This window comes from Gekko japonicus, unplaced genomic scaffold (assembly GCF_001447785.1).
Source record: "Gekko japonicus isolate JY-2015 unplaced genomic scaffold, Gekko_japonicus_V1.1 scaffold717, whole genome shotgun sequence".
NCBI lineage: Eukaryota > Metazoa > Chordata > Lepidosauria > Squamata > Gekkonidae > Gekko > Gekko japonicus.
In genome coordinates, this window is record NW_015164204.1 from 27,388 (window position 1) to 44,521 (window position 17,134).

At 44.1% G+C, this 17,134-nt stretch overlaps 1 protein-coding gene across 1 annotated transcript in view; it reads left to right on the forward strand.

Moving 5' to 3' along the window:
* The first annotated feature begins 635 nt into the window (after nt 1-635).
* Nucleotides 636-17,134, forward strand: part of LOC107108009 (C-factor-like) — a 23,994-nt gene continuing 7,495 nt past the window's right edge. The window contains exons 1-5 of the mRNA XM_015408392.1: nt 636-782; nt 2,184-2,235; nt 5,729-5,919; nt 12,251-12,406; nt 14,970-15,080. Of these exons, the coding sequence (XP_015263878.1) occupies nt 636-782; nt 2,184-2,235; nt 5,729-5,919; nt 12,251-12,406; nt 14,970-15,080 (657 nt within the window). The remainder of the gene's footprint in view (nt 783-2,183; nt 2,236-5,728; nt 5,920-12,250; nt 12,407-14,969; nt 15,081-17,134) is intronic.

The window sequence follows — 17,134 nt, forward strand, 5'->3', positions numbered from 1 at the left end:
GTTGTTTGTTTTGTCATGATATTTGTTTTGGATCAGGGTCATATGGGGGTGGCAGGTAGAATCTTTGCCAGGGGGCCCATGGTGGCTCTCGGCAGTCCTGCCTGAAGGTTGACAACCCTACTAGATGCACTGGGAGGGAGCAACATGAGCTCCAGTAGGACCACAGGTGCCTTAGGTATTCATTTCCCCTTGGGCCCCACTGTCAGCTGCATAGGCCAGTCACAGCTCTCTCAGAGCTCTCTGAGCCCTACCTTCCTCACAGGGTGCCTATTGTGGGGACAGGAAGGGAAGGTTACCGTAAGCAACTCTGAAATGCCTTCAGGTAGTAAAGGGCGGGGTATATAACCAACTCTTCTTCTGTTCAGCAACCGTATTGGGACTGCTGACTCCTGTCTATTTTTACTCTTGTTGTCCCTTGGACAGCCAGGTCTTCGCTTCTGAAGCAACCTGAATTCAGCTTCTTTGAACAGCTTCCCCTATTAAATGTGAACGCTCACTTCATGATTCATGAAGAATCATTAGGGAAGACGCTTTCTCAGAAATATCATAGCAAATATGCATGGCTTTTGTTAGTTGCATGCATTTGGGAGGGGGGCTATATCAGAAACTAGGTGCTGGGCTGGCCGAAGTAAACCATGGAGACGTTTCCTGTCGAGAGCGTTCTGGTGACCGGTTCTGATCGCGGAGTTGGGCTGGGGCTGGTCACTCGGTTCCTGGAGAAACAGGACCCACCAGAGTGGATTTTTGCCACTACCCTGGATCTCGAAGGGTTTCATGGGAAGGTAAGATTGGTCCAGCAAAACGATGTGGGGAGCGGTGGGATGGCTGTGAGAGAGGAGGTGAATTTATTGGTTTTATTGTATTTTAACTTGTGTAAGCCACCTTGAGCCAGTTTGCACCAGCAAGGTGGGATACAAATTGAAGGTAAATAAATAAAGAAATAATAAGGTGTCAGTCAGTGTTAGACCAGTGATGAGAATTCAGTTTATGCCAGAAGCGAAAGAATGCCAACCCAGTTCTGTATTCTTGGGGAGAGGGGATGATTTTGGCCTTGTTTTCTCAAACAGGAAAACATTTTTGCAGTGGAGGGGAATTCCAAAAACGCTTCATGAAAGGGATTGCAAGAGGGCAGAGGACAAAGCTGCTTTTAAAAAATTGTTTGAGATACACTTAAAGTAGCTAATTGAATCCTGGTGTAAATTATCTTTTTCCTAAGTGTGATTGTGTCATTATACCCCTTCAGCAAGGCCAAATAGTTTGTAATCCAAGTTTTGTTTTTTACTTATTTTATAGGCTGTATTTCTCACAGAGAATTAACACAGCTTCTGCTAAGCTGTGAAGGTAGACATCGAACAGTACAATCTTAAGCAGAGTTACACCCTTATGAGTTAATTGAAGTCAATGGTCTTAGATGGGTATAACTTTGCTTACGATAGCACAGCAAATCTTCCCACAAGTATATTTTAAATAATACTTCCCTTCCCACTCTCAGTCCCCTACCCTCAATAATTTGAGAAGCAGGAGGGGGAAAAATAGGGGATGACATTGATCGTGATGCTCTAGGAATTTCTCTCAATCTGTATGGTAAAGAGCATAGACATGGGGGGGATTCCTAGAGTGTCACCCAGAAGTGACATTATGTCCATTGCCCCTCCACCTGAAAGTGTCATCAGAAAAACACACACAAGCTTGAACCCGTGACCCCTTCCCATAGAGATCAGAGGACTTAGTTCATACTTCATAAGTGTATGTAAGGTGGGAGTGCCCCAATGAGTGGTGACATAACAAGCTGCTCCTAGGCAGGTGACTGATGAGGAAAATAGGGGAAGAAACAGAATGGGTTTGCAGAATCAGCAACAGGTGGTGGGTCCCCAAAGTGGAGTGGCCAAGAACAGTGGCCCAAGCTAGGAGTGGAAGAAACAAATGCTTTTGGAGGTGAGCCATTGAGTAATAAAGGAAAAACAATCACTCCAGAAATGTTTTTAAGGGGGAATTGAGGACACTTAGTAGAAATCTGTATTGTGTTGTTGGGGTGAACGCACTGACAAACACATTTCACAAGCAAACATTTCTTGGTCTGGATGTGTCAGTTTGAAAGGGCTGGAGTTTTGCCCACCCCTGGAACGTGAACTGTTGTTCTTTTTAGGAGCACTCAAGCACTAATGTTTTTTATTTCTTTCCAGAAGTTAAGGAGACTGGCGTCGAGTCACCCAAACCTTGTTGTGCTGCAGCTGGGTATGTGTTTCTTTGATTCCAATAATATTTTGTGGCCTCAGTGTTCCCTCTAAACTGAGTTAGTGTGAGCTAGCTCAAAGATTTTTAGCCTCTGGCTCACACATTTTTGTCTTAGCTCAGGAAAGATGGCTCCAGAGCAAACTAATTTATGTAGTAGTCACATTGCTCGCTCGCAACTTTAATGCCAGTAGCTCACAAAGTAGATTTTTTGTTCACAAGACTCCACAGCTTAGAGGGAACATTGTTTGCGGTGATGCTGGATGGAAAAAAATTCTCTTCAGTGCTACTGTTTCATAGTTAGCACCACAGCAGGGGTCCACGCAACATGCCCAGTCAGATGGATTATTTAGTGAGACCACAGGAGGCATTGACAGCCAGCTGGTGCTCACTTCACGGTTGCAAAACTAGCCACAAATTGGCTGCAAGATAAGCACACTAACCTTTGTGAAATTGTGTGTACTTTATGAAGTAGACAGATAATTTCGTCACCCAGCTATCAGCCACCTGCCAGAACACACCCTTCTTGCATACATAGATTTAATTTTATTGATTGGAAGTACCAATGTCCTGCTTGTCAGAAACAATTTCTGTTCAAGTTATCAAAAATGGAAAACAATCCTCCAATAACATGCAAAATCAAACAAGTGAAATTATGACTAGTTAGAACTAACATCATTTCAAGGGGGTGGGGTGGGGGAGAGCTCTTATGACAAGTGGGTTCAGCACCTGAAGGCTTGCTTGCTTATTTATTTAGTTAGATTTATTAGGTCACCTTTCCCTGCAAACACGGCTCAGGGCAGCTTACAACAGAGCAAGTACAAAAGTACAGAGCAGAACAATTCAAGATAAAACCAATGTTAAAAATACCGATAAAATGGGCCACAGTGTATTTGATAGTCTTATAGGCAGTGGCTGCTAAGCGTTTTTATGTGGGCGTATCTTAAAACATCTTCATTGGTCCCGGTCACACGAGCGGGATGATCCACTGCCGAAGGGAGGCAAATCAGAGACAGAGGAAAAAGAACCACGGGAGCACAATCCGACGTGCCCCTGCGGCTCTGTGCTCCCTGCTCTGGCTGCCAATCACACATTGCGCAGCAAACCAGCAGTAGCGTGGTTGTGCGCATGCGTGGGATGGGGAACAGCGCTGGCTGCGATGGGCTACCAGCGCTTCCCCGACCAGATGCCTTCCGTTGCCGCGCATCATCCGGTAGGTACTGCTTTTTTGCCAGTACCTTTTTGATGCATGTTTGTGGGTTGAAGGGACAGATCAGGGACGGGTGCGCGCCGCTTCCCAGATGTTGCGGTGTGATCGCATCCGCTTGATGAGCTCCCGATCTGTCCCTCTTGCAGATCAAATCCTCCCGTGTGACTGGGCCCATTATGTTACATGTTAATTTGCTGCTCAGCCTCTGTCTACAAGTTTGACCTTCCATTCCAATGTATTTGAAAAAGTGTGCCTGCACATGAAAACTCATACCTTGAATAAACCTTTATTGGTCTTAAAAGTGCCACTGGACTCTAAATTTGTTCACGTGGGACCATGTTTAAGCTCATGTTGTTTTCAGGGTTCACCTGCAAAGCAATCCCAATGCTGCTTTCCCCCTCCACAAGGTAAAATGCAAGATGTTTACAACATCTGACACCAGACAAGTTTATATTTTGTGTTCCACCTTTAATATTCATAGAGTGTGTCACTGAGCAACAGGCTGCAATTCATGGCTACTTCACAGAACAAGCAGAGGTCAAATCTAAATTTACCGCTGTCTCTCTCCAAGGCCTCGCTCTGTTCTGTCTCCTTCTCCTCCCTCCTGGCTTTCCAATGCTCCCTCTAAGCTGTGGAGTCTTGTGAGCAGAAATTCTATCCCTCTATGGGGTAGTTAAAAAAATGTAACCTTCCTAAGACCCACTCATACCTCACATTTACACCGCCTAGCTCCAGCATCTCTTACCACCCTTTCACATGGGAAATATCCAATCCTATTATCTACTGAGCAAGCTGGCACCAGAAGGTTCAAGGACATTCCTCTGTGAATCAGAGAAAGGTGTCTACATAGGAGTTATGCTTCTACTATAGTGGAGTCACACACTCCACACTCACTCCCCCCACCTAAGGTATTCTGCTCTCCCAGTGAAAAGTACACAGACAGAGAGTGACTTCAGCAAAGCATACTTTATTCAATCAGGAACGAGACACCTTGGCCGGCTCGCAGGCTGGCTTATATTTCCCACAAAACCGCCACCCAAAACACACACCCATTTCCCCATAGGTTATTTACAGTGGCCGAGAGTCCCGTTGGCTCTCGGCCCGGGACCTAGCCCTCTGATTGGAGCAGGCTAGCATCCGCTTAGTCCATTGTCTTTTAGGAGTGAAGCTCAATGTTTGTCTCTGGATAAGTCCTGAATTGTCTGGGTACATTACACCCAGTGTCCATAGCAAATGGAGCAAAGCAAGGTTTGACCCTGGGCCTCCGTCCTGCTCCTGGTAAGTCTTCCCCTCATGCCCTGCCAGTTGCCAGGGGGGATCTGGCAACCCTAGTACCAGGCCACTGTGTGTAACAGGATGCTAGACTAGACTGACCACTGGTAGGATCCAGCGGGGTTCTTCTGATGTTCTTATGCATCTCTGCCTGTCTTAGACAGTCTTCCACCCACCACCCACTGTACTCTTTGGTTGAGCCCACGTTTAATCCAGCCTCAGGACCACTGCTTCTAGATCTGCCAAGGACATTTTGCTGGCTCAAAAGGTAGGACCCAGGATTCCTTGCAAAGTCGCCAAAGATTCCTGAGCCAGACTCTGGAAATGTGGGGAGCTGTGTGCCTTCCAGGACATTTGCAACGGGTTCTGTGGCACAAATTTTGGCTATCTGAGGAAGTGAGCAGTGTTGCTCGTGAGAGCTCCTCCCCCTGCCACAGATTTTGTTAGTCTTTAAGGTGCTGCTGGACTCTTTTCTACTGCTACAGAGAGACTAACACGGCCACCCATCTTGATCTACCTTGGTTTATATGTGGCTTCTTTGGTCCCACTAGCAGTAGAGCTGCTCACCTTGAAGGACTGCTTACCCAGGGCCCAGTCACACGGGAGGATTTGATCCGCAAGAGGGACGGATCGGGAGTGCATCAAGCGGATGCGATCACACCGCAACATCTGGGAAGCGGTGCACACCCGTCCCCAATCCGTCCCTTCGACCCACAAAAGAGCAGTGCCTACCGGATGATGCGCGGCAACGGAAGGCATCTGGTTGGGGAAGCGCTGGTAGCCTGTCACAGCCAGCGCCGTTCCCCATCCCACGCATGCGCACAACCACGCTACTGCCGGTTTGCTGCGCAATGTGTGATTGGCTGCCGGAGCAGGGAGCACGGAGCCACGGGGGTACGTCGGATTGCGCTCCCGCGGTTCTTTTTGCTCCGGCTCTGATTTGCCGCCCTTCGGCAGCAGGTCATCCAGCTCGTGTGACCGGGACCCTAATCTCTTTTGCTTCTCTCCAAATAGATATCCGGGATCTGAAGAGCATAGAGGCGGCTGTGCAGAAGGTAGAAGAGCACGTGAAAGGGAATGGGCTGACTCTGCTCATAAACAATGCTGGCATTTTGGTCAAATTCACCTTCTTGGCCACTGAGACAGCAGAGAACATGGCACGTCTGTACAACACAAACACCATTGGGACCTTGCAGGTCAGCCAGGTAAGCAGCTTTACAAGCCCAGAGCTTTACAAACTGACAGCCTAAAGCGAGGGTGGGGGGAGTTCATACGGGTGCAGGATTCGGCATAGTAGCCTGGTGCCCCTCATGCTATTCCGACTGAGTGGCTGCTGCAGACCTTTTCTGCCCTTTGCTCTTGTACTCTTTAATTTCAGTTAATTTTTATTTGATTTTGTTGAGAGAGCCAGTATGTGGTGATTTGGGAGGCCCATGTTCAAATTCCCACTCTGCCACAGAAGCTTGCTGGGTGACCTTGGGTCAGTCACACATTCTCAGCCTAGCCAACCTCACAAGGATGATGAAGCAAGTAAACAAATAGAAAAGCAGGTTTAAAATGTTCTAAATAAAAAAAGAATACATTTTATGAGTGTCACCTCTTCCTGGACTGGAGCAGCAGAAGCCTGATAATGTATGTGTCCCCATTCTGCAGTGACTACTGCCCACCACTGGGGGTGCTGTGGCTGCAGCCCTGGTTGCCTCAGAGAGCATCAGCAGCCAGGCTCCATGGATGGATTCAGACTGGCTACACAAACTGTCCAACTGTCTGACAGCCTAACCTCCCATCAGCCTGCCCCAAAATACCATGGGTGGCACGAGGGGCCCAGCAACAGTCATTTACCAAAATAATGCTGTTCCACTACTGAAATGAGGAGGAGGAGAGTTATATTTATACCCCGCCCTTCACTCGGAGTCTCAGAGCAGCTTACAATCAACTTACAGATGTTGAAGATATATGCATAGTGGGAGATTTCAATGCAGTAACTGACACAGGTACAGACAGGAAAAACCCCAGGGGAGACCATAGGAAGGGAGGAACTTTGTCAAATAATTTTATGCAGATAATAGAAGAGTACAATCTAATGGATGTCTGGAGGGTAAGAAACATAAATAAGTCGGACTTCACATTCTACTCGCCTCGTCACGACTCGTGGTCTAGAATAGATATGATTTGGATGTCTACAAACATGATCAGGGAAGTGACGGAATGTGAAATTTTACCTAGGACTTTTGCGAATCCTATCTTGGTGTCAATAAAGGAAGAACAAAAAAAGAATAGAACATCTATAAACATAAACTTGCTGAGGGATCCGGCCTTTGTAGAAAGTTGCAAAAAAGAAATTATAGAATTTTTCCAACTAAATTTATCTACGGAAACCTTGTTAGAAATAATTTGGGACGCATTTAAGGCGTTTATAAGAGGGCGATTTATTAGCCAAAATGCGTGGAAATGTAAACAGAGAAAAGAGAAATACGACCAATTAACCCAACATATTAAACAACAAGAAAATATAGTAAAAAACTCTAAAGGAGAAGGAAGTGCAAAGATTAAATTAAATCTTTTACATCATAATTTAAACAATTTACTAAACTATGAAATAGAGAAAAAAATAGAATACACCAAACAATATTACTTTGAAAATTTAAATAAACCCAACAGGTGGCTAGCCTATAAAATTAAGAAAGAAAGAGAGAAATGTACGATAATTAAGCTAAGGGACAACAATGATGAAGAAAAATGCAATATACAAGACTTAAAGAAGATAGTGGAAAAATTCTATAAAGAACTTTACCAACAAAACACATCAAACGGAACCGGAATTTCAGAATATATTAGAAGCAGAACAACAAAATTTAATACACACCAGAGGAAAATACTGAGTGAACCTATAACTCCGTGTAAAATCGTGGAGGCAATTAGAAAGCAAAAAAAGAAAAAAACGCCAGGTCCAGATGGTATACCGGCAGAATTCTATCAGATTTTTGAAGAACAGTTATGGACGCCCTTTAAAGAACTTTACCAAAAAGTAGGAACAAATTCCAAAATACCAGAATCTTGGAACCATGCCCTGATTACCTTAATACCAAAACCAAGTGTTGATAAGAGCGACATTAAAAACTATAGACCTATATCTCTCCTCAACGCTGATTACAAAATATTTACTACAATAATAGCAGGCAGATTAAAAAAAGTTTTGACAACCATGATACATCAAGATCAAACGGGATTCTTACCCAAAAGGCAAATGAGAAATAACATAAGGATTATAATAGATGTACTAGAATATTACGAAGAGCATCCGGAGAAGGAGTTAATGTTAATGTTTCTAGATGCAGAAAAAGCATTCGACAACCTGTCATGGGACTTTCTATTACAAAAATTACAAGCAGCAGATCCAGGACAAGAATTCCATAATACAATAAGAGCGATATATAAACAACAATATGCAAAAATAATAATAAACGAAGACTTGACGGAAACCATAGGGATTCAGAAAGGAACTAGACAGGGTTGTCCGTTATCACCGCTTCTTTTTGTATATGCAATAGAATCACTTAATGATGACATAAGAAACAACAAGTTTATAAAAGGGTTGAAAGTGAAAGGAAAAGAATTTAAATTACAGGCCTTTGCAGATGACCTGGCATTCATAATAGAAAATCCCAAAGACTCTGTAGAAGATCTGATAAGAACGATACACCATTATGGACAGGTTGCGGGCTTAAAAATTAACTATAAAAAATCTAAAATACTGGTTAAGAATTGTACTCCGAATACAATAGAGTGCATCCTAGAGCGTACCAAGATGGAAATAGTTAAAAAAGTTAAATATCTGGGAATACACATGACAAATAAAAATAATGCATTAACTGAAGGGAACTATACGAAACTCCTGAAAGATATTAGATTGGATTTGCAGAAGTGAAATGCTATCCCGTTATCCTTTATGGGTAGGATAGCGTTGGTTAAGATGAATGTACTACCTAGATTTTTATATCTGGCACAAAATATACCTGTGCTAAAAAAACAAAACTTTTTTGAGGATCTCAATAAGGCCACCAGACAATTTGTATGGCAACATAAGAAAGCCAGAATTAAATGGAAGGTGCTTCAAGATAGCAAAGAAAGAGGAGGATTGAGTGTTCCCAATTGGCATATATATTATCAAGCGGCTGCCCTAGTATGGATAAAGGATTGGATAAATCTTGAAAATACAAGACTATTAGCTATAGAGGGACATGACCTCAGCATGGGGTGGCACGCATACATATGGTATGGGAAAGATAAGATCCACTCAAACTTCGGTAGACACATATTAAGAGGTGCGTTGAATAAAGTATGGGTTAAAACTAAAGAGATATGGTACAAGAAAACCCCAAGATGGGTCGCTCCTTTGGAAGCATTTATTATACCCTCAGCGATAACGATGAATTTGAAGGAAAGCTATCGAACATTATTAAATAAAAGAAATGAGTTAAAAACAGAAGAAAAACTTAGAAAGGAAAATCACTTATCATGGTGGGAGCTAATAACACTAAGAGATAGATTTAAGAAAGACGCGACAAGAGGCTTTGAGGACCAAAACAATGAACTGGATAAAATATGGCTGTCCTCAAACGATAAATTGATCCAGAAAATGTACAATGTACATCTAAGAGAATTTATGAAGGTTGAAGAAGTTAAAAATGTAATGATCACCTGGATGAATGATATAGGGGAAATTGAAAAAGAGCAGTGGGTGGCGATGTGGAAAACTGTTAAGTATATGAAAGCGGTCGCGTATAAAGAAAATGTATATAAGATGTTCCATAGATGGCACTGGGCACCCGTTAAATTGGCTAAATGTTACAGGGGATATTCTGACAAATGCTGGAAATGTAAAAGTTGTAAAGGAACGTTTTACCATATGTGGTGGGATTGTAGTACGGTACAAAGATTCTGGAAAATGGTTAGAAAAATACTGCAAGAAAGTTTAGGTATTAATGTAGCACTGAAACCAGGAATTTACCTGCTAAACATGATTCCAAATGGTTACAATAAACAGGACGCATATATAATTAGTTATATCATAACAGCAGCCAGATTATTGATAGCACAAAACTGGAAATCGGAAAACTTACCTACCAAAGCAGACTTGGTAAATAAAATACTAGATCTAGCAAGAATGGATGATCTAAGTTTAAAGTTGCAAAATAAAAACGAGAGGGTACACAAAAGGAGATGGGATAAGATATATAATTGGATAGAGCTCCAAACAGAAATGTAACTAGAAAAGATAGATTAAGTATTAGCAACAGTGAATGTTATATTACCAACAGATAAGGTTATTAACTGAAAATGTTTGACTCTGATCTGTAAATATGATGATGAACCGTGGATATGTCTATTATTTTATTCAAAACAAAAAAAAAACTTAAATACAATCTCCTTCCTTTCTTCTCCCCACATCAGACACCCTGTGAGGTAGGTGGGCGCAAGAGGGCTCTGACAGAACTGCTCTAGAGAGCAGTTCTCAGAGAACTGTGACTGACCCAAGGTCACCCAGCTGGCTACATGTGGAAGAGTGGGGAATCAAACCCGGTTCTCCAGAGCAGAGTCCGCCACTCTTAACCACTACACCAAACTGGCTCTCACACCACTCTGGCTCACACCAAACTGTAAGGGCAAGAGAAGAGAGGGAAGAGAGGACTTTGATATGCTACTAAATATGGACATACTTTTTAAATAAAAGGAAGTCGTGTGATCCTTCCCACAAAACTGAGGCATGGACATAAAGGGGTCAACAGAGACTGACGTGTGGTCATTTCCGTAATATATAGCCAGAATAGGGTCCATTTTACTTATTTATTCACTAGATTTCTCTCCTGCCTTTCTGCCCTTACAAGGGTCTCCAGTGCAGCTGACAATTTACAACATACATGATAGAATCATTGCATCATATGATAAAAATGATAAAACCATTGCATGATAAAATCTTGCATCATTAAAACAATTAAATAAAATCCACACAAAACATAAAAACAGCAATTAAAATATTGGTTAGGAAGGAGAGATCATTGAGAGAATAACAAAAGAAACAAAAAAGTCTTTACCCACTGGCAGAAGACGGAAACAGAAAGGGACAGATGAATCTCCTTGGGGAGAGTTCCAGAGCTTTGGTGCCAAGACTGAGGAGGCCCTTGTTATGTACGCAAACCGCCACTAGGGGTCCGCGGCACAGGCAGGAGCTTGGCTCCATCGAACAAAAGAAACATTGGATCCTAGTCCCCCCAGTCCCAACCAGTAGCCACTTTGGCGGGAAATTCAAATCCTCCAATGGACTAAGGGTGTGCTGGGTGGGTGTGTATATAGTTGGCCTTGCAGGGCCGTTGTAGTTAGTATTGTGTTAAGTGCAATAAACATGTGCAATGCATGTCGTCGTCCGAGTCCTCCATGCAGCGAACCCAGTACTTTTCAGCCCTGTCCCAGGTTGCCACCCACCTAATCCCCTAATTGGTGCTGTTATAAAAATTACATGTAGCCACATAAGTGATGTGATTTTCACATGAGAGCCAAGAGTTGCTCCATGAGCACGGTTGGAAGACATGAAAACAGCACAGGGGGGTAAGGCTGAAGCCTCTTTTCCCCATGTATGACCATCACAAACAGAAAAGGGCCATCATGAGGCAATTTGGTGTAGTGGTTAATATTGGGGAAATTGGCAAAATAGTTAAATATTCAGAGATTGCAATGGATCTTTGCTTCGCTGGAGAGGAAGCATTTTCTTCTATGTAAAAATCTTTATTTCTAAGGGAAGGGTTTACAGGAAGTCTACAAAACAATAGACACCAAAGACTGCATCTTTACACTTTGACCACATGGTCTACAATAATGGAGATTCTTCTTCTTCTTGATCCCTAGAAGGAAATCACCTGAATGCATTAACCAATGATTGTTAGTAAATAGGCTTCAGTTTCCCGGGCTTTCTTCCCATTGGCTTTCTGCCAGGTTCCCTTCCAGGTCAGTCTAAACAATAGCACACAAGGTAAACACACATTAACCCTATAATGACTGAATCTTAGACCTTGCAACACACATATTTCCAACAGTTTAAGTGCGCGGACTCTAATCTGGGAGAACCTGGTTTGATTCCCCACTCCTCCCCTTGCAGCTGCTGGATGACCTTGGGCAAACCATAGTTCTGATAAGAGCTGTCCTTAAAAGGACAGTTCTCAAAAGAGCTCTCTCAGCCCTACCTTCCTCACAGGGTGTCTGTTGTGGGGAGGGGAAAGGAAAGGAGTTTGTAAGCCACTCTGAGACTCCGAGTGAAGGGCAAGGTATAAACCCAATATCTTCTTCTTCCTCTTCCTCTTCATTTGGGAGACACAAAACTACCCTTGCACGTTTGAGCAAAAGCCCTCATGTCATCCACTGACAAACACAAGGGCTTTGTAATGTGTGGCGAGGGCCTAGTTAGTTCTTCAGGGTTTGCAGACTGGCTGCCAGTTGGGAGAATGTATCTGTCTAACAGACTCTGGGTGGGATTCTCTCGAGGCACTGCCCTTGCTGAAGACTGCTGCCCTGAGAAGTCCCAAGGAAGGCCTGAGCTGCAGTAAAGCCGCGATTGTCAACATCTCCAGTGACTTCGGCTCTATTGAGAAAATGGCCGGGTGGTGTCTCTCGCAAGTTGTCTCCTATCGTTGTAGCAAGGTAAGGGTGAATCAGGGCATACAGGGCAGAGCCGTTTCATTAATATGTGGAATAACTTTGCTAATGTGCCAAATAATAGTTTGTACCAGTTTACACAACATTTTATGAATTAATTAGCTAGTTTGTGTCATAACCAGTTTTTGTGTGGGATATCGGTTGAAGCCTATTTAAATGTGTGCAAGAGAACATTTGGGACTCTGTATTTTATTTCTTTGAAATATTTATTAATGGTACTGTCCACAAGATGCTCCAAGTGCTTTATTGTTTATTATTTAAAATAAAAGAGGAAAGTGTCATAAAACCGAAAACAAATTCAATAATGGCCATTATTACTAAAACCAATAAAAGCAGAAGAGGCAGAATAAGGGGAGTGGTAACCTTGAAGTTGTGACCTAAAAACAAAGGTGACAGCCCCCCTATGCCATTTAGCAGGTGTCCTGTTTCACACCCTTTGTCCTAGAACTCTTTTCCTCTCCTAGGAGGAATTAACATATGACCATATGACTTGGAGGCCATTTTTTCTAGGAGGTGGGGTGACCCAGTTATAGGTCCTTAGTGGCCTGACCCATAGGAATGGGTTTCAAGTTAAGTCTGTGGCATATTCTGGCACTTCCCCAAGGAGGGTTTTCTCAGGATTGGTTCAGGGGGACCATGTGACCCCTCTATGTACTCACACTGCACTACCCCCAACCAACTGGTGCTGGTTTCAACCTTTTGAAGGCATTGGATTCAACCCTTTGACATAAGAGGGTGCTGAGTGACATTACACAGTTCCCCAAGATTAGCAAGGTGGTCATGTGGCCCCTCCCAAAGCACACCCTGCTACCCCCTAACCAATTGTTATACGTTTCCAGCCAGTGCTGTGGTTTTCAACCTTGTAGCATGGATAGGTAAGTTTAGGGGAGGGACTACAGCTCAGTGGATGAGCCTCTGCTTTGTACACAGAAGGTCCCAAGTTCAGTCTCCAACATCTCCAGTTTAAAAGGACCAGATAGTAGGTGATGTGAAAGACCTCAGTCTGAGACCCTGGAGATGGGCTGCTGGTCTGAGTGGACAATACTGACCTTGATGGACCAATGGTCTGATTTGGTATAAGCCAGGCTCATGCGTTATGTAACACCTATCCCCAGTGTTGATCCAAGAGCTCATGATCGCTCTAAGAACTTGCCCTGATATGCTGAGTATGACTTGGGACTCCTATGGTTTTTGTTCCATTCTCTTGACATTTCAGGAATAGGAGGCAGAACATGGGAAAGGCAGAAAGACACGGAGAAAGGATCTGAGGGTTGCCATCGATCACAAGCTGAGCATGGGTTAGCGGTATGATGCAGCTGCAAAGAAGGCTAATGTGATTTTAGGCTGCATTAACAGATGCGTGGCATCGAAGTCACAAGGAGTAATAGTTCCACTCCAGGCTAGTCAGATCTCAACCGTTTCCATTTCTGAATGCCACAATTTAAGAAGGATATAGATAAAATGGAATGTTTCAGAAAAAGTTAACGAAGTGGGTTGGGAGAGTCCAGAAAACAAGTCCTACAGGGAAAAGTTGAAGGCACTGGGTGTGTTTAGCCTGGAGAAGGGAAGATTAGGGGATACCTGGTGATGATGAAGGGCTATCACAAAGAGAGCAAAGGCTGGAACTCACCACCACCCACGTGCACTGCTTACACAAAGCATGCAGTCATGGCTCAGTGTTAGAATACCAGTGCTACGTACAGAATGTCCCAGGCTCTGTCTTTCTCATTTCCAGAAGAGACTTGGGATATTTTCACAATTGAACTGACATTGCCCTGACCTGGATAGCCTGATCTTGTTCCATCTTGGAAGCTAAGCAGGGTCGACTCTGGCAAGTACTTGGATGGGAGACCTTGAAATACCAGAGGTGGGAGGTGGGGGCAGGCCTCATTCAGCCACCTCTCTGAATACCCTCCAGGTACGGTTGCCAGTTCTGGGTTGGGAAATACCTGGAGATTTTAGAGGTGGAGCCTCAGGAGAGTGGAATTTGGGGCATAATGCCATAGAGTCCAACTTCTAAAGCAGCCATTTTCTCCAGAGGAACTGATCTCTGTCGTCTGGAAATCAGTTGTAATAGTGGGAGGTCTCCAGGTACCACCTGGAGGTTGGCAACCCTACCTCCAGGCCCCCAATAGGGGTCCGTCACCAGAAGTTGCCATGACTTCCAGGTGCAGACACACTCTCTCACACACATAAAAACCAGACAAACACACACAAAAAACAATTGAACTGACATTGTCAACTAGTGGTGGCTCTTGAAGCCTCAGACACCTTTCCCCATCTTGCCCCCTGCAGTCCGAGCTCAGGATTCCACTTGAAGCCCTCCCAGACTTTTATATTTATATTTAATTTTATCAGCCTGTTTGATTATCATGTGCTCATAACTGCTGTATGAACTTAAGACAGATGTGAAGGCACTGCCTTTTTATAGTTTTTACAATGGCATGAGCTTGGGGGTACTCACTGGCTTTGAGACCTCCAGCCAGAACATATTTTCATCCCCCCTCACATGTTGCATTTATCTCCTCCTGTTCTGACTCACCCTCAGACAGCTCTGAACATGCTCACCAGATGCCAGTCTTTGGAGTACAAGCAGTTTGGGGTTCTGTGCCTGTCCATTCACCCTGGCTGGGTGAAAACCTCCATGGGAACACTGCTGGTAAGTGACTGTGTTGGGGGAGGGGTAATCAGGGTACTTGGGCAGTTCTTCCTTTCTTCCTCCAAGGAATGGGTCTGGTCTGTAGGATCCTTTTGCTCTGAAGTGGCAGCAGATGGTGTTCATAGCAAGGTGGTTCTCAGAGGCAGGAAGATCTGTGCCTGCACAGAAGATGCCAGAGGCTGGGCAAAACAACTAGTCCAGTCCTCCAAAATTCTTCACCAGAACTCACCTTGCAAGCTGCACACACACCTGGGACCACACACATGCTTGCACGCACACCTGTGTTTACCACCTGTAAGTGGCCATCAAACCTCTACCTCCAGGGTAAAGTGGCAAGGAGTCAAACCAATCTGCACCCACTGTTCATTGACAATTAAAAAAAGGGAATGAAATCCATAACGACCCAAAAAGAGGCTTTTTAAGTTAAATGTTCTTTTTCCAGCTGTTATGACTGTAATTTTCCTTGAAAACGAATACGTGATAATATTTGTTGTTGTTATTCAGTCGCACAGTCGAGTCCGACTCTTCGCGACCCCATGGACCAGCTCCCGACAGGCCCTCCTGTCTTCCGCCGTCCTCTGAAGTTTGCTCAATTTCATGTTCGTTGCATCTATGACACTGTCTAACTATCTCATCCTTTGCCGTCCCCGTCTTCTTTGACCTTCAATCTTTCCCAGCATCAGGGTCTTCTCCAGTGAGTGCTCGCTTCTCATTTGGTGGCCAAAGTATTTGAGCTTCAGTTTCATTATCTGGCCTTCCAGGGAACAGTCAGGGTTGATTTCTTTTAGGATTGACTGATTTGATCTTCTTGCAGTCCAAGGGACTCTCAAGAGTCTTCTCCAGCACCATAGTTCAAAAGAATCTATTCTTCGGCACTCGGCCTTCCTTATAGTCCAACTCTCGCAGCCATACATGACTACTGAAAGACTATTGAAAGAGGTAGTCAATCTTTAAAGGTACAATTGTGGTCTTAGGGTACTGTCTCAGTGATGATCTGGTTCTTATAGATCCACATGGGTCAATGCAGGGGTAATTCATGAGGACAACCAGATGGATTTCACCTAGAGAACTGGTGTTGAGTAGTGATGGGCATGAACTGGGAAAATGTGGTATGGTTCATGGTATGCCAGCTTCATGAACCATGAAACATCACAAATAAACCAGTTTCATTTGTGAGGTTTGTGACATGGTAGAACACCCCTCAGCATGATAGAGACACCAAACTCACAAGGGATATCCGGCTAACCCACCTCTACCTACATGCCAAGGTTGGTGAGGATTGAATTTATGGGGTTCGAGTTATGGCTCCCCCAAAGAAGGTGTCCCCAGGAAAGCATTTTCTGGGGAAATGACAAGCACAGGTTCATGAGGGTCAGGATTGTATAGAATGGATCCTGTGCAAATTAAAGATGCCAAACATGCAAGAGATCTCCAGATGACTCTCCTCTACTTGCCCTCCAAGTTTGATGAGGATTGGATTTATGGGGTCCAAGTTACAGCCCCCCAAAGAAGGTGCTCCTATGGAGGGAAAAACAGCAAAAAAGCAAGGACAACAGAAGCCATGCAGAACAGAATCGAAGTCCCAGAGAATCTCTGCAGTAGAAACTGAAGGTTGGAGGCATTTTTGCAAGCCCAGCAGAACCAGTGCAATGTGCCCAGCAGAACTAGTGCCACTGTGGCACTGTGAACCCAACAGGACTAAGGTCAAGTCAGGGAAGTGTTTTTTGGGGGGACATGTCAGACACAGGTTCAAAAGTATATAGAATGGACCCCCTGCAAGTTACACACACCAAATGCACAGGGAACCTCACCCTGCCACCTGCTCTTTTACAATCTCTTCAAGTTGGGGGTGGATTACATTTCTGGCGTCCCAGTTACAGACTCCCCCAAAAAGTCTCTCCAATGCTCTTTCCAGAAAAGACAGCTGCAGTTACAGGAGTCTATGGAACAGCTCAGAAATAAGACAGCAAACTCACAGGGAAAGTTCACCTGGGCAGACCCCCCCATCAGACAGTGGAACCAAGGCAAGCATCCCCCCTATGCTTGCAACCCCC